The sequence below is a fragment of the Zonotrichia albicollis genome, chromosome 3, assembly GCF_047830755.1.
Source record: "Zonotrichia albicollis isolate bZonAlb1 chromosome 3, bZonAlb1.hap1, whole genome shotgun sequence".
Taxonomy (NCBI): Eukaryota; Metazoa; Chordata; class Aves; order Passeriformes; family Passerellidae; genus Zonotrichia; species Zonotrichia albicollis.
The window spans coordinates 7,366,747-7,393,914 of NC_133821.1; the positions used below are offsets into that span (position 1 = coordinate 7,366,747).

Sequence of the window (27,168 nt, forward strand, 5' to 3'; positions counted from 1 at the left end):
CAGAGTGAGGGAATGGTTGTTACGTTCTTCTGTAAGTAGAAAATTCCAGTGTGCTTCTTTTGCATAAATGTGTGCCTATTTAAAATTATCGTTTATTCTTCATCATACAAGGTATATGATGCATTTATTTTTCTTGATCTGTCATTTATCTTTGTAGAATTTTCCAGAAAAGGATCTTCTACACTGCCATTCTAAGGATGTGATTGAAGCTCATTTTATGGCTTGTATAAAAGAAGCAGATGCTTTAAAGCACAAAAGTCAAGTCATCAATGAAATGCAAAAAAAGGATCATAAGCAATTGTGGATGGGATTACAGAATGGTAAATACAACACATCAAGTATTAATTATATTCAGGTTGAACAACCTAATAAATAATTTCTTCAAATTTCAGTTATTGCATGAGATATGTCATTGTTCTGCAGAATTTTTGTCTAGTGTCATGGAAAGCATTGATGGTTTTGGTGTTTTATAGTTTTTTTTTAAAATTAAAATAATCATTTTGGTGATAATTTAAATGTGCCTGGAGTTATTCAAGGAATTAGATTGGGTTGTGACTCTGTTTTAAAAACCAAAACTGGCAGCAAGTCAAAATAGATAAATATTGTGTAGTGTACTTCTGTGCAAATGATGCTCTCTGTTTGGGAGACACCTGGGGTGTAAGTATTCAGTATTAGCTATCTTGGACCATGCATAAGAGATTGTCTCCTCTAGTTAATGCTTATGGATTGTCACTGGTAACAATATAAGTAAACTTTAAAAAAAGTTGTCCCGTAGATTTAATAATTTTACTTTTCTCTCTGCCATTTTTTTAAATTGCTTGATGGCTTTCACAAGGACTTCTGCAAAAAAAAAATATTGACTTGGAAAAGTCAGCAAAATAATTCAGAACAAGATCTTTAATTAGTGTTCTTATTTTGCATAAATGGTATGAATCAATATTACAGTGCACAATAAAACTTTTGTTTGTAGTGTCTTCTGTATTAAGGTTTGTAGAGCTTGTAAGGTTAAAAGCTTTTGTAAGTATTTCAGAATGGAATGGGTGATCATGTTGCTTTCATTGCATTTTTCTCATCTCCTGTAGCTGTCATTTATATTATCCTTAGTAAATTTATTTTATGAAAACATTTTACTAGAAGCATGAAGATGTTTATTATGTGTTGTGGGACAAAATACTGAACAGTTAGAATTAGTGTCTTCTCGTATATGTATAAGAAAGATTAAATGAAAAAGAAGAACCTTAGAACACAAGAAGACTTGAACCATGCTGTTGGTTTAGACCAGCAGGTTCCAAGTTAGTTTTGGTTTAATGTGTGTGTTCAGTGGGTGTGTGGCTTTTTTTTTCATTGTTGTTTAGTGGTACTGCCTTTCATATTAAAGGTACTCTAGTGATAATTTTGAAGATGAATTGTTATTAGAAACTCTGCTTTCTATTTTTTATTTAATTGGACGAGAGTTAAAAATTAAAGCATTATCTGAATTTGCCATTTGAGTAGTAAGATCCTGAGGAAGCCCATGCATACCTCCAAAATGAAACAGTGGAAGTTAAAGTTCCTTTAACCAGAAATTACAGAATCTTGATACTCTGGATATTTAAGGTAATAGGACAGATAAACAGCATGGTTTTTTTGTGCTCATCTTAGGCTTTATCTTTTAGTTGATTATTTGTCTAAGAATATTTTCAGTTGTAGGCAAAGGAGAATTTTTCTGTTTTGCTGTATAATGTTAAGAACAGAGGTTGCCTAGCAAAGCTGATTTCAAGGTTTCACTGTACTTAATGAGAAATCGCACCTGTGGAATCTGACACCTGAATGAGAAGTTTAAGCAATCTTTCAAATGCTAATTTTAATTTCTCAACTCTTCATAAAAGAGAAACAAGAAAAGCTTGTGAAACCAAGAAAACTCTTTTTAAGCATGTTGTATCTTTCAATATGTTTTTATAGGTTTTCGTTTGAGATGTAATAATTTTAAACCCCTTTGTGAAACAGAATAAATGACCACAAAAAAGAAAAGAAAGTAGCATTTGTGATAACTGCTTTGTAAGTAAAGGTACATCTGCAGACTGTTTTTGCTGTGCAACTTCAAACAATTTTCTTCAGTTCTTAATTACAGAAAGTATTATTTGTTTAATGAGTGATAGCATTACTTAGAAGACATGTCCTGAATTTACATTTTTGAAAAAAACCCATATCCAGTTTTGTTTGGAGAAATATAACTATCAAGTAATTTGGTATAAATGTTTCTGCTGAGAAGTAGTTAGTTGAACAGGTAACACATGAAACTTAGCAGTTGCTGCAAGTTGCAGCACAGAAGAGCTGTAATAGTGAATTTGTGGGAAAATCTTATGCTGGTAACAGCTGCTGGTTATTCATATCAACCTTTACATCCCTCCTCCCACCATTTCTGGTTTTATGTTAATCTGATACCAAATCAGGAAAGAAAACATATTCTTCTATTTTGTGCTGTGGTTTTTCTTGCTCTTCACAGACAATTTTTGATTCATAAACCAGATATTTCTGCTCTTCTTTGGGACAGGTACATTTTTGACCAGCCATGGATATCTGTCTGTGGTAGGGAAGTGATGAAAGCAGACTGTGCAGCATACTGACCTTTGTTCTTTTGTATGAATTGTTCAAATTCTTTGGCTGGAATTCATGGAAAACGTTACTACTGTTTTTGCTTTGATAGAGTTATGGCCATTTTTATCATGCATGAAAGGGATTTTCAAGTGGGTGGGTTTTTTTCTTCTTGCCTTTTGTGTGGAAAAATAAAGGCTTTCAGCTTTGAAACTCTTAAGACTCTATAGGCCTACTGATGAGTCAGGATCAAACCAATGAAATCCCAACTGTTTCCAGGGGGAGAGTTGTATTTTTTGCATGGTTCAAAGAATTAATATCTATAACTTCAGTATATAATGGCTCTGATAAATGAGGGGATTTAGATTCAGCACATCTGCTTTTTATCAGTTGTGGACTAACAGAAGTCACTGTACCCTGGAACTTTCACAGGCATCATTTATAACCAATGAAGAATAGACTTGGTATTTCTGATACATGAGTGGGAAAAATAAACAATAAGAACTCATAACTATTTTAATGTTTCTTTTATATATTATAAAATATAATGAAGTCATTATTTTACTGAAAATATTATGGAAAAAGAATGTAATGCTCATTCATGCTGTAGGGATTACCAGAAGTTAAGTGGCCATATTGAATTGTTCTTAGTAGAGGAGAAAAATCCTGCGAGCATTCAGAATATACAATATTTTATCTTTTAATGCATCTGATCTCTTTCTTGCCTTATTGACAGAATCAGCCCTGTGTTGTCTTGCATTTCATTCCAAAATCTATCTAAACTGTTCTTGGGTTTTTGAGAGCCAGAAGTTGTGTTTGTTCTCAGTTACTACATTTCTGTTTAGAAATGTTCAAACTGCAAAAAAGGGAGTGTCTTAGAGCCTTTCTTGTGCTGCATACACTTGACCCACTCAGGTTTGATGGATGTGTTTCTCCTCCTCATAGAGAACTGGTGGAAGCAATGCTGTCCTTTACCCCATGGTGAGCACACTTTAGTAGCTGAACAAGTCTTTGTGATCTCAACTCATCACTTGAAATTTGCTTAGAAAATCTTCTGGAGTTTATCAGGAGAAGATACTGGTTTTTAAATGCAAAGCTACCTTGTTTGCTTCTTCCCTGAATTGGTACCAAAATGGGGAGTTCTTTCCGTGTTCAATCTGTGGAGGTTTGGTTAACTGTGAAAAAAAGATTAAATAATTCATTTGACCTTTGAAAATTAGTGTATTGGTTAAAAGTGATTTTTAAAACCCAATCATTACCTCCCTGGGCCTCCTTAGTTAAAAATGTCCCAAAGTGCATCAAGTTGCTTTACAACTAGCATCAGTACCTGCTTATTTGGGAGTTCAGCTGGCATGGCACACACCAAACATTGGTGTTCCTGATACCATGGAAACTGAGAGAATGTGATTTAGGCTGGTTCAGATAGCCCTGCACAAAGTGAGCGCTGCTGGTTTGGTGTTGAGCAGGGTCTGGCTTCAAGCAGGCTGGACCTGCAGAATGAATCAGCTGGTTGTTAATGATATTCCAAGTGGCATAAATGTTTGGGATTTTTTTAAATCCAAATATGGGATTAATCTTTTTGTATTTTGAGAATTTAATTTCTTTTTTATTTTAATAAGTGTAATTTGCATTAAAGGGATGTTTTGGGCTTTTTTCCATAGCAGCAGGTTTTATTTGGGGTTTAGTTAGTTGTGGTGGTTTTTCTGGTAATGGATTATGACCTAGACCTCACTGTTAGTTCTGCAGTGTTTATGGGATTGTTACCCTTTCAGCACAAATGACTAAGTCAATGCTTCTCTCACATGGGTGAAGTATTGTGAGTCTAAACTGCCATCTCCCTGAAACTGCTTCTTTCTGGCTTTGTTTGTCCCCTGTGCTGGCCTGGTGTGTGCTTGAGTAGCTGCCCTTTGCTGTGGCACAAAGGTGGGGAATTGTTGGCAGCCTGCATTGCCCCCTTGCCTTTCTCTTCTCTGCTCTCAGGAGGGCAGAGCAGGTCTGTCTGTCTGTCTGTCTGTCTGGCCAGTGAGAACCAGTGGGTCTCAAAGGAGGGCAAGAACTACATGAAGGCAGAGAAGGAAGGAAAACAAAAGGTAACGCAGCATTCACAATCCTACTGACGTCTCTGCCACGAGAGCAGGTTGCATAGAGATGAGGTAGAGATTGTGTTTCTAGCATTTTCACCCACTTCTGTTAGATGGCCATGTGTCCAGTGAAAACCATTACACTCTGAAGAAGCAAACTTCAAGGTCTCTTTTTGCTGCCTTCTACTTTTCTTCCTCCCCTCCCTCTCAAAATAAGTAATTTCCTGAAAAATCTGTATGGGCAAACTAAAATTTAGAGTAAACTGTCTCTAGAAAGTAGACTTCACTTTTAAATTTAACTTCCTTTAGTTGTTGAAGGTTTCTTGTTTTGCAATTTGAAATGCTTCTAAGTTACTTTCTCTTAGTAAATGCCTGAATTTATTAATATGCATTAACATAAAGGTTCCTTAACTTTTAAGAAAAGCTTTTTTTTAGGAAAAACATAGTACAGGGAAAGCAAAGTGGGTTAGAAAGTTACATGGTGTTATGCTGGTCAGTTTTCATATTTATAGAGAAAGCATAATTAGAAATGAAGAAATCAAAATTCCAAGGTTATCCTAGACATGGAGCAGAGAGCTGGTGGAAGGATAAAATTGCTGGGAGTCCTTTTCCCTTTGACTTTCTCAGGAAAGTCTGTAACAAGCCCTGCTTCTAATTCCTATACAACCTGTGGGGTATGTGTTTCAAAAATGGCTTTGCCTTTCTCCTGATTCTGTCTCACAGCAGAAGTGAGTGCATGGATGACTGGCCAGCACTGAACCCACCACACTCATCAGCACATTGTTTGGGAAAACCTCAACATTGGGGAAATCTTAAATTGGTGAACCAAAACCACTACACCTTGTCTGTCATCAGAGCTTTCCTTTTAGTTTAAGTGACAGGGCTTCTGAGATCACCTGGTTTTTGTACAGAGAAAGTTTTATAGGATCTATGCATTTTGTTATTTGAATAAAAGAAAGGAAGTAGTCCATCTTGATGACTTTCTTTGCCTAAACCTTTTCCAGGTAAACTGGTGACCTAGAAATGAAGGGAGGTGGTGGTAAGGAAACTGTAAAATACTTAAAGTGAAACTTCTGGTTTGTGAGTATGTTTAGTAAGTGAAAAGAATGTTGGTAAGGTATGGGCTCCCTTGTGTATACTATAAGAAAACAGGGGGAAAACGCCTTTTTGATCTGATAGATAACCTGAAGAATGGCATGCTGCTTTCTTGTACAGTCTTCAAAATGTCCTCTTATGTTGAATGTTGTTACTTTGCTGTCTGTCACATCAAGAATATTTTCACATATTTCTGTGGCTTCTGCTACATTAAGTCAAAACTGTTCTAAGGTCCTGTCTCTCTATATCTAATAGTGACTTATATATGAAGATAGTCTGAAAAGTAAACTTGTGTTCCCTTTTTATGGGTGGATTTGTATTATATACAATGGTTTTTCAAATGCCCAGATAAACTAGGTATTTAATAGCAAGAATAGTTTAACTGTGGCAATGTGTAAAATGGAAGAGAAAAATAAGTATCTTAATGTCATACCAGTATTTCAACTGTGATCTCAAAAAAGCTTTCACTAACTGTAGTAGTCATTGAGAGTCAGATGTGTACCAAAATCTTCCTGAAGTCCTTGATAGTTGTAATTATTGGTGTTTTTATAAAACAAGAATATGAATTATTAATTTAGGTGAACTAAGTAATTTAGAGACAAGTCTTTATATAGCTGGGAAATTTTAACAATCAGCTGTTCTGAATAGCACAGAAATTAGTTTTAACGTGTTCAAAATATCTGTTCAACAAAAACTCCTTCATGCTTGAAGCAAACCACTGAAGAACTTAAGTTTTTATAAAATTAGTTAGAAATACCAGTGAGCAGAATTATGTATGCCTGCAGAGTCTTAGTCTTCCTGGGAACAATGTGGAAGTAGTATTTATAGTAAATTTTGAGAAGCCTTTTTTTTTGGCTACAGCAGTTAAAAGCAATGCTTGTTAAAACATGAGTCAGTAGAAAATATGCTTGCTTTAACATTAAAGGAACACACTTTGTATCCTTGACTTTCAGCTGCAGGTCTCTGTACCCTACAGTTTGATTGTATGTATGTGACAGATTACCCTTAGTGAGTTTGTCTGTGAGTGAAGGGAAAAGCTGGTGGGAGCAGTTGGTGGATTGAAGGGCAGATCTGCCATTCAGAGGGGTCATGATGGGCTGGACCCTCCCAGAGCTGACACACAGGGACTGGAAAAAGCCCATGGCAGTCTAAGAGCTGACTGGGAAGCAGCTTTCTGGAAGTGGATAATGGTGAACAAGAATCTGAGCGAAAGCCTCTTGTATAGTGTTGCCAAAATAAAGATTAACCTGGGAGCTACTCAAGCTGTTGTGCCCCCTGCTTGGCTCAGCTCTTGTAAAGCTGTGCTGGGAGTGCTGTGTCCTCTTGGACCCCAAGACAAAAGATATGTGGGCAAACAGAAAAGAATCCAGCAGAGTGCTGGTAAAATTCTTAGGGGCTGGGGCACATGCTGTGTTAGAGAGTGGGGCAGCTGCCTTGTTTAGCCTGAAGATGAGGAGGAGGCTGAAGGTGGATTTAATACCAGCTTTACCTGAAAGGAAGGCCCCTAGAGCAATTGGAGTCGGACTCCTCTCACTCTTGTGTCCACTGTCAGTGGAGCTGGCAATTACCAAACAAGAAACAGTTACTAGTTAGAGCAGCAGGAAGTGTGATGGTACCTGGGGAAGGGAGGGTGGGGTGTGATGGGGAGTGAAAGTGGTTGAGTGGAAACCCACAGAGACTGTCAAACTTCACTGGGCAAGGTCTTGAGCAAACTCATTGAACTTTGTGTACTTTTGGGACAGGGTGAGGAGCTGTTATTCCAAAGCTTGAAGGCACTTCCAAACTAAAGTTTTTCTGTCGTTCTTGTACATGAGTCTGTAGTCTCTTAGTGCTGTCCCCAAGTATTCCATGGTTCATATGGTTGTTAGACAGTGGTGAATCACTGAGAATGGACAAGTTTTGTGTTTTTTAAACTTTAGTACTGAAGATAGTTGCCTGCAGGCTGCGAGTTGGTATTACTTGCACAGGGCTACAGATATGATTTAATTTCAACTTTCTGTTTAATTTATTCCAGTAAATGTCTTTAAGAAGAAACCATTAATAGTCCAGACAAAATTGTGCATATGTGCTATCCAAGGGCTACACCAGTTTGTTCACTTCTTTGACTTGCTTAAAAGATGCTGAAATACAAGAGCCATGAATTAGTATTTCCTTTCTGAATTTCAAGTCTTTCAACTCATTTTTGTATTAGTTCTTTCTGTTTTCTAAACCCTCTCAACAGCCTTCTTGAAATATGTCCAGTCCTAGAATCTGATAATCTCTGATAGTTACATCGTTATCAATTACAGAAACAAAATAGTTCCTTACAATTATGATCTTTTTGTTGATAAGGTTAAAGATTAGGGTGGAGTTTTTCAGTTCTTTTGCCTACTACACTGCAGTGGGAACTTCATTTTAACTGTCTGTATGCTTTTACCAGGGCTTTTCACTGCAAGGTATTTGCAGGTGTATTTTTCCATTCTGTGGTAATTTCCCAGATTGTTTGTGTGCAGATTTAAAGCTATGCTGTAGTGAAATGCACGTGTTGATGGGGAGCACTTGAGCAGTGCCCTTTACCCTCTCAGTGATCCATCCTGTTGTAGCCTCTTGTGGGTGAAAAGGATGTGTCTAACTTCAAGATCCACGTGAAATGTCATGTTGTTTGAAGCATGACAGCACTTGAGTTTCAGAAAATGACTGTAAGAGGCTAGTATGTGTGAAACTAATTTTTCTGGTTGCCTGAGGACCATCTCAGGCTGAAACTCAGGGGCAAAAGGGAGCCCAACCTTTTAGCCCTTAGCTGGGACTAATCCTTAGTTAACACTGCTCTGCAGTAAGAGGTTCAGCAATTGCTGTCTATGAAGAACAAAGTATAATGGCATTACCAAGAACTTTTTAACATAACAAGGTATAAATTTGGATTAATTTCAGTGACTGCTAAAGGATCTCTATTGGTTTTTCTGTGTCTGGATTGAAGGCACTTGAGATGGTATTTCATGTTCAAACTCAGGCGTTTATTATTTCTTATCAGTAAAACAGTCTCACTACTGTGAGTTGGGCAGCTTTTCATTAGAGGGCACAAAATGGCCAACAGTCTCTTGTTACGAGGTCTTTTAAGACTAAACTATCCAATTAAGAACTGACACCTAGATTATTTTCCCTTTTAACCCAATAACTGATCCCAAAGAGCCTCCAATGCAGACTTTCCTGCTCAAAGTGCCACCCAAACGCATGAAGAAGAAGGAAGAAGCAGCTTGAAGAAGAAACCCAGGACAACACCCTGTGCCCTCCATCTTGCTTCCATCCACAACACACTAAAAATCCCAAAACCTAAATTTCTCACCAAGTGATACACCTACACTACTCTCTATAATCTATTTCACACTTTTGTGGATTCCAGTCTATCTTGAAGTCTAGGAAACTTTCTCCATGAATGAGGGCCAAAGTCAGCACTCCCCTGGGGGTCAGGGCACCCCAGAGCAGACAGAGAAGTATTCCTGGTGCCCTCGGTTTCCACAGATTTCCAGTCTGGTTTAATGGAGAAAACAACAATTCCCAGTGTTTCCCTGTGTCAGTAATTTTTCCAGCAGTTTTAATGGGTACTTTAAGGACATGAATAATTTTACTGATTAGTTTCTGAACCCTACATGCATAATATAGGCATACTGTATTTGTAAATTTATGTTTGAGTTTGCTTTGTTGCTTAATGAATTTTTGTACTGAGATTATTGTAATGGGTGACATTAATTCTTTGTAGTTTTGCCAACTCATAGATTCTGTGCATCTCTGTAGTACTGAAGGCTGATGTCTGTTTTTTGGGCATTCAGTGACTGCATTTCTAAGCAATAGATAGTTATAAATATTAGCAACTTGGCTGATACATTTCTCAATTATTTGGTCATGAACTTTCTGATCTTTAACATAAAATACATAGAGAAGCTTTTATATTTCATTTTATGCAAATTTATGTAGAATCATCATCTCTCTTGTTTAAGAAATATGATTAGTGGAGTCATATCAAACTTCTGTACTGTCACTAATCTCACTTCTATTCAAATCTTATTATCATTACTTTAAATATTGTTATTCAGATAGGGACATCTGCCTTTTGCAAGTACTCTTTTTGCTAATACAGAAACTCTGTAACAATTCAAGCAAACTGTGAAAAACAAAAGGGATCAGATTTGACTGTTAGGGTGGTTTAGGTGTCATGCAGACTGCATAAGCTTTTTATGAGGGAGGGAGACAAGGGTGTAAAGTGCTTCTGCTGATAGGTAGAGAACTCTTCCTTGTTTACTGGCTTGATGAAAACTCAGTTTTGTTTTGATTGTTAAATTTCCAGCCAGTATCTTCTGTCTTTGTCCTGTCTAGCCAGTAAACTAATTAGCTCTTCCAGCTCGGTGTAGCAGTAATAGCTTCCTTGAGACTTTGCAAAAATAGGGGGTACTGATACTATAAAAATGAGTGAAGGAAGAATCCTTTCACTTAGGTTTTTAAGGAGATTGGGGTGGAAATTCGTCAGTGGTTTTGTTTGTCTATTTAAGCTTTTAGTCTTAAGGACTCTGTGAAAAGCAGTCCCTTTTGGATTTTGTACTTTTGGAGCTTTAGGATTCTGGCACTCAGCCAATGCTCTGCTAATAAAGGCTCTTGCCAGGTTATATATATCAGTATGCAAACTGGATAACTTTTTTTTCTCCTGCTTGCTTTAAAAATTGTGTTAGTTTTCTTACACCCAACTCTGTTTCCTGTGGTGAAAATACTTTATCACTGGAAAGATGTTTGGAGGACAGCAATATAGGGTTGTGAGGAGGAATCTGTTTAGAGGTCTTCAGACAGTGCTGTACACAGTGGAAATCTTAAGATACCTGACTCCATTATGTCTAGCTAAAATTCCTGGGATATCGGGTGGATTGACAGAACATGCTTGATTACAAAATGCAACAAGTTCATAATTCAACTGTTGCAGATTTATTGCTGTTGTATTTGGGAACCACAGAAACTATTAGAACTTTGAACAATAGATTGTCTTAAGCACTGCCTGAGTGTTCACAGAGTAATTTGAGGGGTATAAATTTTTAATTTTAGCTGACTTAAATAAGATTACCTGGTTTCTGGCATGTTTTGTGGGAGGTGAGGAAGCAGGAATGAAGAACAGAAGTGAGTCAATTGCACACTACTACTGTTTAACTTCTTTTTGTCATCCAGAGCCTTCCTTGTTTTCCATATTTGCATGCCACAAGGGTTAATGTGCCTAATTTCCAGACATAAGTCTTTTAGTTGTTCATAATTTCTTTTTCTCCTGATCCGTAAGATGTGATGCTCATTTCTGGTGAATTTTGAGAACAGTAAACTGTTCATCCAATATTCCTAATTACAGTAATATGAGCATTAAACAAGTAAATCAAGTTAATGTTTGTTTTATTTCTGTTCAAGTAGGATGTCTCCAAATATGGAGATTCCTTATTTAAGTCTGCTGAAGCTCACTAGCTTAAGTAGGTCTGAATTGTTTTGTTTGGTGTATCACCATAACAGTTTTCTCAAGTGAGTTAGAAGTGGTAATTGGAGTATAAATCTATCAGTGCCTGCTGTGGAATGCCTGTTCACACATCTGTAGTGAAAGCTACAAGTCATTCTGAGTGCTGCCTGCAAGCAAAAGGGAAACATGCTAAATCTTCACCTTGCTAAATCTTCACCTTCCCTCTGAAAGAGTTCCTGAGGAGGAAGCAGTCATCTTTGTGTTGGACATTTTCAGACCAAACCTCAGACTCTGCAGACTGGGTTCCCAACTGTGGGATAGTTTGGTTGCAGTCTGCTCCAGGGCTGTCCCTGTCCCTCCCAGCCCAGCGGGGGATGGATGGGGTGACAGCCTGCATCAGGCAGCTCCCCGTGCTGGGCAGGTGCCTGCTGGTGCTGCTGCTGTGGCTCAGGTAAGTGCCTGTCAAGAGGCACTTGCTGCTAATCAGGAATCAAGGGTGTGGAAGTGCTTTCTCAGATAAGTATCAGGAAATGCTGCTACAGCATACCTGGCAGGAGTTTGTTCCCAGTTTCTTGGAAATTCCTGCCTTGTGTTGCATTCAGTCGGGAAAGGCAATGTATTATAAACCCTGCAGTATATACTAACCTGTGCCTTTTAGCGCACTGACAGGCATCTGTGCTGTGTGCTGGAGTGAAGCAAATCTCAAACTCATTTTCTGCAATTGCTTTAAGTGTAATCAGCACTTTTGGAAGCAGGAAAAACCTTTTTCCTGTGAATACATTTCTGAATTTTACCTTGTTTCACTGGGGATGAATTTTGTAATGGGTATATTCTGTAAGAGCCCAGCTTCTTGAAACTTGACTGAACATTGTACCCACGAGAGAAAATTGGAGACTGTTTGTTTCTTCTGCAGAAACATCTTCTGTATTTGGTGTCTTGGGAGAGTTAGGGCCTATAAGGAATTTGATCCCTTGCTCTTCCCTGCCTTCTTCAGTAAGGCTAGCACCGGCTTTATTCATCTTAGCTCTTGGTATTTCTTTCTGTCATTTCTGGTGCTAGTTACTTGCTTCATTTGAATAATTGATTTGCATGTATCAAAGCCTTTATTACTCTTAAATTAATTTTAAAGTACATTAAGAGTACATTTTAAATGTACTCTTAGTACATTTTAAATGTAATAAACTATTCAGTTCTTGTAGTGTATGGACAGCATGAAATGGTGTGCAGGCTATTTACCCTACTTACTTGGATAATAACAAAAATGTGTTACAAGCATAAACTTTTATTTTCAGGTTGTGTCATGAATCTGGCAGTATATTTTCTGATCATACCATGCATTGTTACAGATTATTTTAAGATCTACATATCCAAATGTAAACCACTCAAGAAGTATTTCTCTTGCTTTAGTTTCTTTATGCTTTACACCTGTTTCTCAGTTAAAGCTAAGAACAATTAGATGTTTTTAGCAAACTGTGAGGCAGTATGGACCAGTAACATCAGGGAGTGGAGAAACAGGCACTGTTAATTGAGTAATGAAATCCATAATTTATAGCCCAGTATTTCCTCAACAGTGGGAGATAAGATATGAGTTCAAGTTGCTTTCTCTTTCCATTCAATAAATCACCACATCACTGTTTTCATAGGAGAATGCAGATGACCTACTTTTGGCTTCAGGCTAAATAGGGAAGAGAAATGTGGGGAATATTAATTAATACAGGTTTAAACTTCTGTAAGAAAAGCTTGCATGATATTCCAGTTGTGTCTCATTTACCTCTTTAGGCTGAAAAAAATGTTACTGATATTGACAAAGTCTAATTTTACCTTCACAGATAAATTTGAGCAGTTTTGGGCAATAAATCGAAAACTCATGGAGTATCCTCCAGAAGATAATGGATTTCGATACATCCCATTTAGAATTTATCAGGTAGGAGACAATAAAATAAAATCAAATCTTCCACTGAGGTGTCATATGTTGTAATCTGTTTTCAGACTTTGTTTCCTTTTCTAGCATTATGGCAAAACTTTGCATGCTCATTTTTGCTGGATCCTTGAGTTGTATGCATTAGCAGACAAAACAGACTGTACTTATTCTAATAGGTAATTAACATTTATTATGTTGCAAGTGTGTAATACTTGACAATGTGCTACAGCTGGTGTAGATAATGTTTGTCTGTTCTTTTTTAAAAAACAGTTCAACAACCTAATTCTGTTTTTAAAATAACTACTAACTATGAAGAATGCTTTAGATGCAAAATGCCCTGTGAAAATTCTAAGCCAAACACTTTAGAAGCAACACTTTTCTCTCAACCACTGTATGGGCTTTTTTTCCTTGTAGGCTTTTTAAGGTGGAAGTAATTGCATGGGTCTTGCATCTAGTTCTTACTTTTGTCTTCTAGTTGTATACTTACATTCCAAAACTAGCTTTGAATGTGGATTTTTTTTCCTGTTTTAATATACCAGCACTTTATTTTTCTCAACATTTTGTTTGGAGACATATTCCTTGGTATCTTTAAAATTTTTTCTTATCCTAAGGACACCTCCTTAGTTTTTATAGCATTAAGGTCACAATGAAGTTTGGAATGATGTATGGCTAAAAGCTTATACAAAAATTCAAGTAGCCTCTCTGTAAATTAAACAGTTGTGCTCTGTTGGAATGTTTCAATCTATTTATATTTAAGTTTTGCACCAGTAGCTATGAAAAGAAAGTCCTTTATTCATAGTACTGAATATTTTGATATTACTCTGTAGCAGGTTATAATGACCATAGAAGCCTATACAGTCTTGCAGTGGGCCTGGAGTAGCATTTAATGTTAGATATAAGACATTTACTGTCATAATGAAACCTCAGATTGAGAACGGAAGTCAGTTATTTTGACAGAGATCACAGCAGATGGCAGGGTTTGTATAAGAATCAAAAAGTATGTATCAGGAAGAGTGGTACTCACAGCATTTGTTTGGTTGGTGACTAAGTTATTTGCTTGTTTGCTGATAGGTGTGAGGTTTTTAAAGTCTTTTCATAGAAATCACATAAATAGGTTTGCAAAAAAGAGGTTTTACTCTCTGAATAGGTTGCAGATCTTTAGGGCATGAGGGAAGATTTCTATGATACCACAATTTCCAACTAATAAAGCTTTTTAAAAATAATTAAATCAGTAACATCTATCACTTGAAACAGTTGTACTTATCTTGATTGCCATTACCTTTTCAATTGGAAACCCTTACTTGCTATGGTTTAAACCCAAAATATCTAACTAAGAATCAAAGACCAAACACAAATAAAGATGATGCTGAGACAACCTTTGAGAAGGTTGGTATATATTATTTTCAGTAATGCTGCTCTTAGCATTTCTAAATATTTCCAATATTTTTAAAAATGTGGGTGCAGATGTCTCTGGCTTTTTTATTTGATATGTTAGTGTGTGTACTGATTACTGCTCTATGTGTTTAAAGGAATTTTCAGAAAGCCTTAGAAAGGGTGAGGTTATAATTTAATTCCAAACAAGGAGTTAGTGACAAACTTGCATATGGGAAAATAACTGATTCTAAAGTGTTCTTCAGATGTATTTAACCCCTATCCAGAATGCATTTGATTTCCATTAGTGCTGGTAGGAGACCTCTTGGCATTCTAATTGGTTGCTTGTTTATCTCTACATAAACACCTGATTTAACCTGAGTTCATGTTGCAGTGGATATTTATTCCCTGTGTGTCTTCCCACAGTGTTCCTGTAGGTACTTAGGGATACACAAGTGGATGGCAGGAAATAATGAGGCATTGCCTTCAATGGGAAGAGTTCCCCCTTGTATTCTCCATACTTTCTATTATGCCAAATTTTTAGAAGAAAATTCTGTGATGGGAACTTTCTTCTTTTTGGCAGTAGGAGGTGGATGAATTTGTTTTCCTTCAAAAAATTGTACTAGGTTATGATAACAAGTAAGAAAAACCAGTCTTAGCTGCAATTAAATGTGAATTGGCAAAGTTGCTGCAGAAAAAATGCATTCAATAAAGTGATTTGATAGATCTTTTTCACTGAAGAATTCATTATTTTAAAAACTCAACAACTCTTTCAGTTGTAAAGTTTGTCTACTAAAATACATTTCTAAAGAATAATATGAATCATACCTCGTGTGGTGACCAAATCTGATGTGGTGTGTGGGAGAAAGAAATGGCAAAAATATGAACATCATACTTGGGTAAGTCAGAACTAAACTAACCACAGGTAATTTTAAAAACCCTTGTCCAGCACCTCTTCTTTAAAGTATAGCAGCTAAGATTGGACCAGAATCCTGGAATCTACAGTAGATAATGTAAAAATAGGTTGAGAATCACTAAGGATTAACTCGTTTGCAATTTTAATAGTTAGCTAAGGTATCTTGGTAATTTTATGGCCAGCTGCTGTCATATTCTGTTAGCTGTGCTGTATGGAACTTGAACCAGATAAACCTTTGACATAGGTGGAAACTTTTTCTACCAGAGACAGTTTAAAAATAGTATTATATTTTTGTGATACTTTTAATTCAATGTGTCAAAAAAGAAGTTCCCCACTTCATCTCTTCAGAGGCGTAAGCTGCTTTGTCTTCAACTGACAGGTGCACAAAAGCTTTTTTGCCTTTTTATCTGATAGTATTGTAGAATTGAGTGCTTTTTGCACTTGTTCTTTAATAGCAAGAAAGAAAATAATAGTAGTGTTTTGAGTATATTTTGAATCCCAGGTGTCAAGCTTTTTGTATCCAGTACTAGAGCTGGTTTGGCTTGTGGAATTTCCCCCTGTGTTTATAAGACCAGCTGATGTTTCAGTCTGATTGAACAAACTGGCTGATAGATAGCAGGAAGTTTTCATCAGTCTTTGGCTCCAGGCTCTGTGACAGGGCATATTAGTCAGGAGAGGAGTCTCTACATGCTGATAGAGACTGCTGTGATGAACTGCTGCCTGCTGTGGGAGCGTTCTGAGTCTCAGCTGTTGTGCACCTAATTTGTACTCATGCCCCATTTTTGTTTCTTGCTCTCTTCCCATGTCATGCTCACCTACCTCATCATGCTTTATTTCTCTGGACTCTGTCCTCTGAGTGTATGGGATTTACAGCTGTATAGTGTATTTCATTCTTGAGATTAAAATTACAAAATTATTGGAAGGAAAGTAGATAAGAACTCTTCATGCCAAGTTTTCCTGAGTTTTTTTAGAGTCTCAATTGCTTGAGGCAGGTTGGCTGTTTTGTGTTTGCTGTCCCAAGAAGGGATGATTTGTGATTGTGTTTCTTTTATTTGGTACTGAACAAGCATTTCCTTTGCTTCCATTTTCTAAGGGTTTTGATTAACTTATTAGTTTTATTGTTTACAATTACATAGTAGGCCTTAACTTTGAACAGGTTTTCCTGTCATAAGTCCCTTAAAATGTTGAGATTAAGTTGTACGGTCACAAATTGTGAGGATGTTTCTCTTCCTTTGTAACATGAGGGAAATTCTCCATATTAATAATATATAAGTTAACAACACTTTGCTCTTTACTCAAGGCTGCATTATTGAGATGTCTGAGTCGATATAAATATTTACCATGACCTGTCCTCTAAATGTGGGAGTGGAAAGTAAAATATTTTAAGACCTTGTTAATACCTGTCTCAATAAGTGAATCAGAAGCTCAAGCATGGCCATTTCCAAGCAATTGAAGACTGTTTCATCCATATTTCCACATTAATTGGCAGAGCTGAGATAAGCAATTGCAAAACCCATTGCAAGTATGCAAATCAACAGCACAATTTGGCCCACGTTATGACAGTTATTTAAAAAAAAAGATCAAAAGAGGCTTTTTGGAAAGATAGTGGGTCTACCTGTAGAGTTTTCAAGCAATAATAAATGTACCTTTTTATTCTAGTAGATTATTAAAATTTTTTTTGTTGTTGAAAAGTCTCCATTGCATTTCAAGTCTGAATTTCTCTGACTTCAATTTCTAGATTCTGTTTTGCCTTACCCCCCTTTAAAGTCATGTGACTTTCTGATCTCCCATATTCACTTATGGATTGGTATCAGGAGCTTTCTTTGCTAAGCTGAATCAATTCAGCTTTTTAAGCCTCTTGTCATGAGACTTTCTTATCAGTACTGAAGTTTGTTTTTAGTCATCTTTTCAAACGCTGGCTGATAGCTTGATAATCCTCAAGATTAGTATTGAGGTTAGGGAGATATAAAGGGCAAAACTAAAGTTAATTTTTATAGGATATTAAACCACAAATGATTCAAGCATTGGTAGAATACAGGTGAAGTTAGCTGCTACTTGAAACTTCAGATCTAAAAAATGTTATGAAAGAAGTTGCAATGCAATACCTCGTCAAGGAAAGGAACTAGAAAATATGCTGTTGACCTGAAGAGGGCAACACAACCCAGCAAGTTTCAGCATTTTGTTGGCTAGTGTAGAATACTCTTGAACAGATCTGTGTACAATATCTTCGTTTTTTCTTATTTATTGAAAATGACGCTTTCATAAAGGACCTGCTGAAAATGGACAATTTGTTTCTTAAAAACTTCCTTTTACAAGGAAGAAGTTTGAGTGAATAGGAAGATCATGTGAGAGGGTGATTTGTGTAACAGCTGGGCTCAGCTGAATTTCTGTGCTGAAGATAAACAAATGGACTCTGAGTTTTTCTAATAACTGATGGTTTGGCACTAAAGAAACAGTAGCACACTTTCACCAGTTTTAAATTACTTCAAAATCAAAGCTTCATGAATAAGAATTTGTTAGGTAAATATTTTTCCTTGTGCCTCATGACTGGGGGAGGTGGGGGAAGAGAAAGAAACATTTCTATCGAATATTGCACAGGGGCAATGTGATCCTTAAATACTCATTTTCTGAACTGGGATGTTTTGTTCTGTGCTGAAAGTAATAGCAATTTGACTAGTTCTCACCTTGATTTGAAGGTCACTGTCACCACAGTCCCACCAGAGGTTCCGTAATTGCATAAGCTTTTCTTATGCATCACAGTGCACACTGAAATGAGCTGGCTCAAACCAGTGCTGCTCAAGATGACTTTTTTAACATATTCTATATTAAGGAATGCTCATGCAGCTCTCTTGTAAGATTTCAGGAACCCCTGTGCAAGTTCAGCCTTGTGCCTTTAAGAATCTTGGTACAGCATGGGAGCTGTCAATCAGAGTTTCAAAGAAAAGTTCTGAGATTTGTTGTCAAAACGTGACTAAAGTTTCCTTAAATATGCCCAGGTTGTCTGTAAAACTGTCAATCTGCCTAGTTCAAAGCTGTTGTAAAAGTTGCACAGTGCTCAGGGAAGGAGATGCAGAGGAGATGGAGCTATAAAACCTCGATTTGCGTTGATTCTCAGCTGTGGTTGAGCTGTTACCAAGCTGGATGGTTTTAAACTAGTTCAGGCCTGTCACTAAGAGCTACAGTAATTCTTCTGGGTTGAGCATAGATGTAGCTTGCATACAGTGAATAAAGTAGTTTTGCTTGTATGAGAAACAGTTTGTTGATTACAGTTAATTATACCTAGTTTTAAAAAAATTAGGGATATACTGGATTCTGCATATTGGGGGCAAAATGGGTAGTATTTTTTTTAATCCTTTTTTTTATCTTGCACTATTTAAGTTACTTGTGAATCCCAGAAGAATCTAAGTACATAAAAAACCAGTAGAATCTTACCAGTTACTAAATGAAGTCAAAGTGCATCTTGAATTACAATGGAATAATGAACACTTTGTGTGGGGGAAAAAAAGTCCATTGGCAATTTGAAAGTACCTTAATCTTACCTCTTATGCACCCTTCAATTACAAATTGGCAGTAACTTTTTAACCAACTGGTATTGTATAAAACTCTTCAATTGTTGTCTTTTCTTTGAATTGCCTTATGATAATGGAGTTGAGTGTAAGTAAGTTTGGGTAAGTGTTCATGCTACAAGTTTGAATTTGGAGCATGAGGTTTGAATCCTTGTGGCTCCCTAAACTGTTTCATTAGGGTGGTAACCTTGTAGATTTATATATCATCCTAAATTTGTTAAGAATGTTAGTGTATGTATGCAGTTCTTTAAAAATTGCACTTTTTACCTCATCCTTGAATCTTTATTCTTAAGAATATCAATACATTGAGAGGCTGTAATGAATACAATGAATGAAGCATTAATTCAGTTCAGTTGGGTCTGTGTACAGTTACTCAAGATCTTATAATTTAATTGCATTGTTCTTTAGTATAATACTACCTGTCCTCTGATCATTGAAGCTGATCACTTTACTTTTCCATTTCACTTGCTGTAGTCAACAGAAAGTGATTTGCTGCTTTTATCACATACTGTGTAATGTGGGCAAGTTCTTATGTTGTGGCAAAAGGGACTTTGCCTACCTGAAGCTTACCAGAGCTGTATTCCCTAGAGATTGGCTCTTGAACTCTGGTGAAGTAGCAAAAAAAAAAAAAAAAAAAAAAATTAGTTGGTGAGCTGCTTTCCTCAGAAAAAGGGAAAAAGCTGATATGTAATTTTTTCTTCAGAGAAATGAGGGATTTCATCTTCAAGGGTCATTTCTGTGGCTGTGCAGCATAAGCAGTGCCTGTGGAACGAAGCCCAGCTGTCCTATCATGCTGATGCAAAACTCTGTACCTGTTTTGACTTATCAATATCAGCATTTCACCTTTACTTATTTTAAAATAAAATAGGTGAATAAAGCAGGTTATGCACAGAATTGAGGATAAGAAAATATAGAAAATGTTCTGTTTTTGGAAAGTACCAAGACTTCTATTTGCATTTTCCAGAAGACTAAAAGCAAATTCTCTACAGGTAAATGTGGAATGGAACAGACCTATGAGGAAGCACACTCTAGAAATACAGTATGAATTAGCAAACAATTTTTTAAAATTTTTTTTGTCCTTGATTATAGGAGCTCCTTTTGGTTAATCATTAGTGTAGAAAACTACAGCAATTATTGGATTTAATGGTTTGAAGTAGCTTGAAGAGATTTATGAAGTATTGTATTTTTCACTGCTATTAAGCAAGCAATGAAGTGTTTGTTTTTGTGGATGTAAATCCATTTCTAAAGTTGTTTGCTTGATAGGTAGTCAGTATTCAATTGCTCAGTTTTTGAGTGAGGCTTAGGTCTGCATGTGCACATAAAGCACTGTAGCTGTGAAGAGCACTATTGATTTGTTGTCCCTGACTCTTCAGTTGTCTTGATATGTTACCAGTTACAAATACAAATTCTTTCCTGGGAAGGAAATGTATTACTTTGAGGCCATGCTTTTATTGTAGGTGTGTTTGTCTTCTCAGGGCTCAACAAAACTGCCTCTTGAAGCTGCTTTTTGTGTTCAGTCTCTGCTGTTTCTGGCTGTGTGATGGTTGCCTGCTGTCTGCTCTGTGTGTCTCAAGTGTTGACTTTCTTCTGCTTCTAGGATCTATCCAATTCACCTGACATTAAAAATAATGCAGATCCAATTGTTCAGAGAATAATACAGTGCTAGTTTCCCTGCACAAGAAAATTCAATAATTTGAAAGAACAGGCAACAGCCAGAATGTAATGCAGCCATACTTGTTAGGCATTTTGAATGGTACTTCTGCAACTTTTTGTATGGAATTGGAACTTTTGGCAATACATACTCTTGTTAAAAATGAGCCACAAATGACCTCCCTGTCATAGGTCCCACATAGCAGTGGGACCTATGACAAGGAAAGTAAATTATATCCTGGGCTGCTGCAGGATGAGAGTTGTCAGCAGCTTGAGGGAAATGATCCCTCCAGTTCACTCAACACTGGTGAGACCACACCTGGAATCTGGTTTTGGACAGTTCAAGAGACACATGGGGCTGTGGGATGAGAGTACCATAAAGGACCACTGAGATGATTGAGGAGCTAGTGAATCTAACATTAGAGGTGGAAAAAGACTGTGGGAGCTATGACTGTTCAGTCTAGAGAAGAAAAAAATTATGGGTGGGGAGATCTCATCAATGTGTATAAATATCTGTCTGAACATCAGAAAGTATTTTGAGTGCAAAATCAGTGTATACAACATGATGCATCTTCACAAACAGTTACAGAAACTTAAGCAATGTCTTCAATTCTGAAGTGTCACAATGCACTCAGGCCATCAAATTTTTAATCCGTTTGTTAAGGGATGCTTTCTAACTACACATATCTTTTTCAGGTAACTAGAACATGTGGTAGGACATTAACTTTCAAATGTTTTATATGGTTCTGATTACTCATTTTGTTGCTATTACGTAAAGTTTTTTCTAAAAGATTGTAAGGAAGCATTCTCTGCCAGTTTAAATAATATGGAGAAGGGTGATATTTTAAATGGTTCTTTAATCTTTTTAAGGATGAGCAAGTAATTGCTCTCAACAATGTAAGGGAGAATTAGCTGAAATAGTTGCCATATTTCTCTGTAGGTTTATAATGCTAAACTATTGTTAGTTGTGTACAAAGTTAGTACAGAACTGCAGTTGCTTCATAAGTATGCTCTGTTTAATGAAAGGCATCAAGGAAGACACAAGTTGTTGTCCATGAATGATTAGGAGAATAGTCCTTAACTATTCATGATCAAAAATGGTTCAATATTATTGTCTAGACATAACTGTAATAAGCTCTACTACATAAAATTTTAACCTTATTCCAGATGTGTTTATAATTCTAGTTGTGGCTTTAATTTGACTACAGTTTTGGCTAAGATACTAGATAATTTTAGCATTATTACTTGCATCAATTCTTGACATAATACTTGCCACATGTTATGGGGGCTGTTGTTAGGGTCTGTTAAAGCTTCCACCAAGAAAACACATCATGTAATTCATCTTGCTTTTAAACCAGTGATCATTTATGTTCAGCACCACCTAAATGTTTCTCAGTTTGTGTAATACTGTTAGGAGTGCTTTCAAGAATAACAGAATTTTCACTTGACTTGATGTTGTGATTCCTTGACACATATGACTGATACCATGATTGCTTCCCTATCTAAGGAGTTTTACAGGAGTGCCATTATAGAGGCACACATTTAGCATGACCATATTAAAGCAAATGTGCATGCATTCATAGACTCATCTTCAGTTTTAATCTACTGATAAACTTCTGCACTACTAATTTAGGTGACTGGAGTTAATGTAATTAAATGTATGAAGTGTAGCCTGTTTGTCGAATCTTTTTGTTGTTGTTGTTTCAGGCCTCTTAAGAATAGTAGGGAGTGTAAAATTCCTGTCCATCATAATTAAGATTTTCCATTCAGTGAGGAAACCAGAGTCCTTTTTACAACATTTAACTGTAAAAATTCTGATGCAAACTCCAAAACAGGCGAAAGGATTAACTTTTTTCTATAGTTTAAACTCATGTATATATGTTGTAATTTTTACAACCACTGAAAATGTCTAATTTATTAGAGAGATTTAAAATGTAGTATGGGAAAAACAGGTAATTTGATTTAACATATTTGTTGATTTTATAGCTAGTCCTGCAACCCACAGCACATCCTGTCAGTGACTCAATTTCTGTGGTAATTCTGGGTAGGTGTGTTGAGAATGTCTATTCTTCTTTTTGTCTTACGGGTTTCAGTTACGTGTTGGACTCATAAAAGCTTTACTTGCTTCTTTTATTAAAAAAATAATTCTGTTTTATATTGAGTTGTTCTTTTTTCTCTGAACAATGTTGTGATACTGCAGATAAGCAGGTCAAAATTTTGAATTAATAATTAAAAGCAATGCCGGCCTTATTCAAAGCACTCAAAATCATAACTAGAACATCTGCTTGGTGGACTTTGCAGAGACTAAAGAAATACTAGAAATAGTCTTTTTTTTTTTTTTTTTTGGAATGTTGTTCCAGTCCCAACAAGTTAAAGAGTAAGTAAAATAGAAAAATTATCAAAGGTATAGAATAAAGCAGTGAGTTTTCTGGGAGAAGCCCTTTATTACTTGGAAGATTTGAAGAGGAGAGGAGCAATGATAACAGGATAAAGACATAGCCCATTGTCATGTCTTATGCCTCTTGTAATAGAAACACAAAAATCTTAATGGAGTTTGAAAGGTGACAGATTTCAAATAGATAAAACAAGATCATTTTTGTGTGTAGTTTTTTTTAAAGTTTTTTTAAAATGAAAGAAACAAAACAATAAAAACCCATCAACTCCAACCCAGAAACATTGTTGTACCATCTCCACAATTAAATACTCAATGAGTCTGGTCTAATATTAAGCAAAAAGAAGTCAAAGGTACCCATCTTGAAATTCCAGCAAAATCCCAAAATTTCAGCACCAGTGGAAGAACAGTATTTCAGATGGGGATTTGCAGTATCTTGCTTTTGGACAAGCATGGTGTTGTGATGGTTCTGTGACTATAGCAACTCATCAGCTTTTCAGTTAGTCACTTTTAAATTGTGCATTGAGATTCTTAATTGAAAACATTTCTACAAGGTAGAAATGTATGGAAACAATGCATTTTAGCAAATATTTGCATAAGTTTATTTTCCTGTTCTTTCTTTTTTATATATAAGGACTAGCATTATTGTGCAAACTCTTTTTACTTCTAAAGCTTCTTGGTTGAGCTTAAGCTTAAACAAAATGGTTCTATGAAATTAAGAGTGCTTTCTTTTAATGTAAAGTTGATCATCACAAAGCAGCACAGACTGCTGCTGCAGCACAGACTGAATTTGACAAGTTACTGAAAATATAATGAAATATGTAGGGAGGTCTCAGCTTTTATTGTTTTAGGTTGCCAGCTTATACACATGTGGGGATTGTAAGAACTTCTTTTTTACTTTGTGGGTTCAGTATGCATGGTAACTTTTATTTGTTTGAATATTGAGGAGCAACTGAGTGTTTAGGCAGAAAAATCCAAATCCCTTTCTCTTGATGAAAATAGTGGTAACTGTGATTTTTCCAGATTAAAACCCAGTGGTTTGTGAGTTATGTTTTTCATTTTAAGATGCATCCTGTGTAAAGTATCTGACTAATTAAATTGTGGATTCCATGCAGTGTTTGATGTTGTGTTGACTCTGAAAAGGACCAGGCAAGCTGACGACTTTTTTTTTTTTTGCCAGGATGATAGAGAGGAAAGAGTTACATTTGTTAGCATAGCATGTGACTCTAAAGATTGTGATCCTGTGAGGCTTTGCACTGCATTAGAGGGCCGCTTAAAACTTGCCCTCACCTATAACTCTTCTCAGTGCCAGTGTTCCTGAATAGGTAACTTTAATCTTTCTCACTGTGGTGTAATTTGTTTTCACCCTCACTCTCCTATCATTGTCAGGGCTTAAACTTTCTTTTAAAAAGAGTAAAGTCTTCATTTGTTCTGCATTTGTGAGATGTCGGCTGAGTGATTGTCTTTCTATGCTCATACCTGAAGGCATTTTCTCTGCAGAGGTTGGCAATTGCTGATTGACTTTCACCTGTTGTGTCTTGCAAATGCATCCAGAATCTTGAATAGCTCACAGCTACATGGAGGCTACACTGTAAAATAAAACAATTTTTAAAATTCCAAATTTCTGTTGAAGGTATGATCATTTTAGCTGGCAAAATGATAGATATTGTATGAACATTTGCTTTAGATCTGGTGTAGATTATTTAAAATCAATATCAGTTATGCAGTGATATCTTTGTGGGTTAGATTAGATTTTCTCATTATTGATTAAGCAAATATTGTACAAAACCCATTATAAAAGCAGCTATTCATGGTGACTGTTCCTTCATGTCTTGTTGTAGTAAATGGAATCATAGAATAGTTTTGGAATGGAGTTGGAAGGGGCCTTTCAAAGGTCATTGAGCCCAACCCAACTGCCATGGGCAGGGCCATCTTGCACTAAACCATGTTGCTCAAAGCTCCACCCAGCCTGGCCAGGACTTGCAGGGATGGCAATGCTGGAGTAGAAAGTTGTAGTCAGGCTGGTCTTATATTGCTACACATGAAAAAGGGTGATGGCAAGGTTGTTCTAAAACTATGCTCCTGTATGACCAAGACACTTGGAAAAGTTATCCTGTAAATACTGTGGAATGTAGCATGGGACTTTTCTTTTGATTCTTTTAATGCATAAAGCATCTGCTGCTTGTGAGGGAAGAAGTGTGTAAGCATCTTGGGGTAATACTCTGCCTGTAGGATTAGATTTGTGAACCACAGTCTTTGTATAAACAACAGGCAGTTACTTTTATCATTTTAACATTGATGAAGACCAGTGATTTTTATTTACTTTACCACATCTGTGCTGCTTAACACTTAAAATGCAAAACTGAATTCTTTTTCTATAATGTTTCATGATAGAAGCTAAGGATATTGTTTTTAGCAGTCAGCAACTATGTGGGAGACTTGATAAAATACAATTTTGGCTTTTCCCTCTTGGCATTAAATTATTATAGCTAGGGAAAATATTGTTCTTAATTTATTAATAATGAGAAACTGCAGTGCACACTTGGGAAATCCTTATCTTAAAAGTCTGTTGATGATAACCACCTTTGACTACATACTTCCGTTTATTTCCACTTCTGCTTCAGGTGTTAAACACTTGGGAGTTATGACTGGACTTCTGTGAATATCCAATTATTTTTAAAAAGTAAACCTGGTACAAAATTGTTTTGACTAAAACAATGTTTTAGAGGGATTGGGGTTTTTTCCTTTTTTTTTTGTTTTGCATGTATATTTGTTCAGCATAATGTGCCAGAGTTCACTTTTCAAGTGTGGATCTGTCTGAGGTGGATACATCCTGCTGGCTGTGTGCCTCCCATCATTTTTCAAATGTTCAGATATTTCATTAGCACTGATGATATCCCCATACTGGTACCCTGAGGACATGGGGAAGTGATTAGAGCAGCTAGGAAACGACTTTTGATTATTCTTCATAAGAAAAACTGGGAAAATACTATTTTTCCTTATTTGAAGACTGTTAGCAAGAAGTAACAAGTAATTGTGTGTCAACAGTTCTGCCCTGTAGTGCCCTGGAATTACCTCTGAGCTAGAGCACCACTCAGGCAAAGACTCCCTGCCTGTGACTGACAGTTGTGTTGTTCTTTACTTGTTTGTTTGAGTGATTGTTTTTTGCCCATAAACCCCCACTGGGAGAGAACATACCTCTTGATATTGAGTTATTTCTATTTTTTAAATTACCATAGTAGGATGGGAGATAGTTTCTGAGAGGTAGGAAACTAAATTTGAAAGGGGCAATGGCTTGTATTGCTTGTTCCAATTAAAATAATGTGTGAAGAAAGTCTCATTTGCTGGAGCCCACTCATCCTCAATGCAGGGCACATCAGCTGCTTTTGGGAGTTGGCTGCTAGTAGAAAATTGTCAGCAACCATTTGGAGCAAGATTAAAATGTTTGGGTTGGTTGAATATGAGATTTTTAACTTCTCTGCCTGAGGTGGTGGGGTTGGGTGGAGATGTCAGGTTACCAGGAAAAAAAACTTTGCCTATCTTTGCAATGTCAGGTTCTTGCTGCCTCGGAGCTGCTTCTACAGATACCCAAAGAAGAGAGCTACCTTAACAGAACCACAATTCTTAAATAAGTTCTGAACATCTGATAGAATTCAATTTGGCCTGGGACATTAAGAGCAACAAGAGGAGCTTCTATAGGAATGTCAGGGATAAAGGAAGGCTAGAAAAATTGTGAGCCCTCTCCAGAAGAAATGGGACACCTGTTTACCCAGAACGTGGGGGATTCAGTGTCTTTTTGCCTCAGTCTTCACCAGCAAATATTCCAGCCAGACTGCCCAAGTCCCAGAAGGGAAAAGGAAGAGACTGGGAGAACAAAGAACTGCTCACTCTGGAAGATCAGATCCAAGAACAGCTAAGGAATCTGAAGGTGCACAAGTCTATGGAACTGGGTGAGAGAAACCCCAAAATAACTTGAGGAAAGTGACACATGAAGTGGCTAAGCCATCCATCATATTAGAGAAGTTGTGGCAGTCCAGTGAAGTTCCTACTGAAATGTAACCCCATTTTTTAAAAAGGGAAAATAAGGAGGACCTGGGGAACTACAGGCCCTGGTCAGTCCAACTTTAGTGCCCAACAAAGATCATGG

The 27,168-nt window shown here is 36.6% G+C and overlaps 1 protein-coding gene across 5 annotated transcripts in view; it reads left to right on the forward strand.

Annotated features, from left to right (window-relative positions):
- The window catches only part of ATG5 (autophagy related 5), a 120,352-nt gene that overhangs the window by 18,617 nt on the left and 74,567 nt on the right, over positions 1 to 27,168 (forward strand). For all 5 annotated transcript variants that reach the window (XR_012579344.1, XR_012579343.1, XM_074536547.1 and 2 more), the window contains 2 exons: positions 158 to 320; positions 13,035 to 13,129. Coding sequence is in view for 3 of the 5 variants with exons in the window: in XM_074536547.1 (XP_074392648.1) it covers positions 158 to 320; positions 13,035 to 13,129 (258 nt within the window). In the remaining 2 variants the exon portion in view is untranslated. The remainder of the gene's footprint in view (positions 1 to 157; positions 321 to 13,034; positions 13,130 to 27,168) is intronic.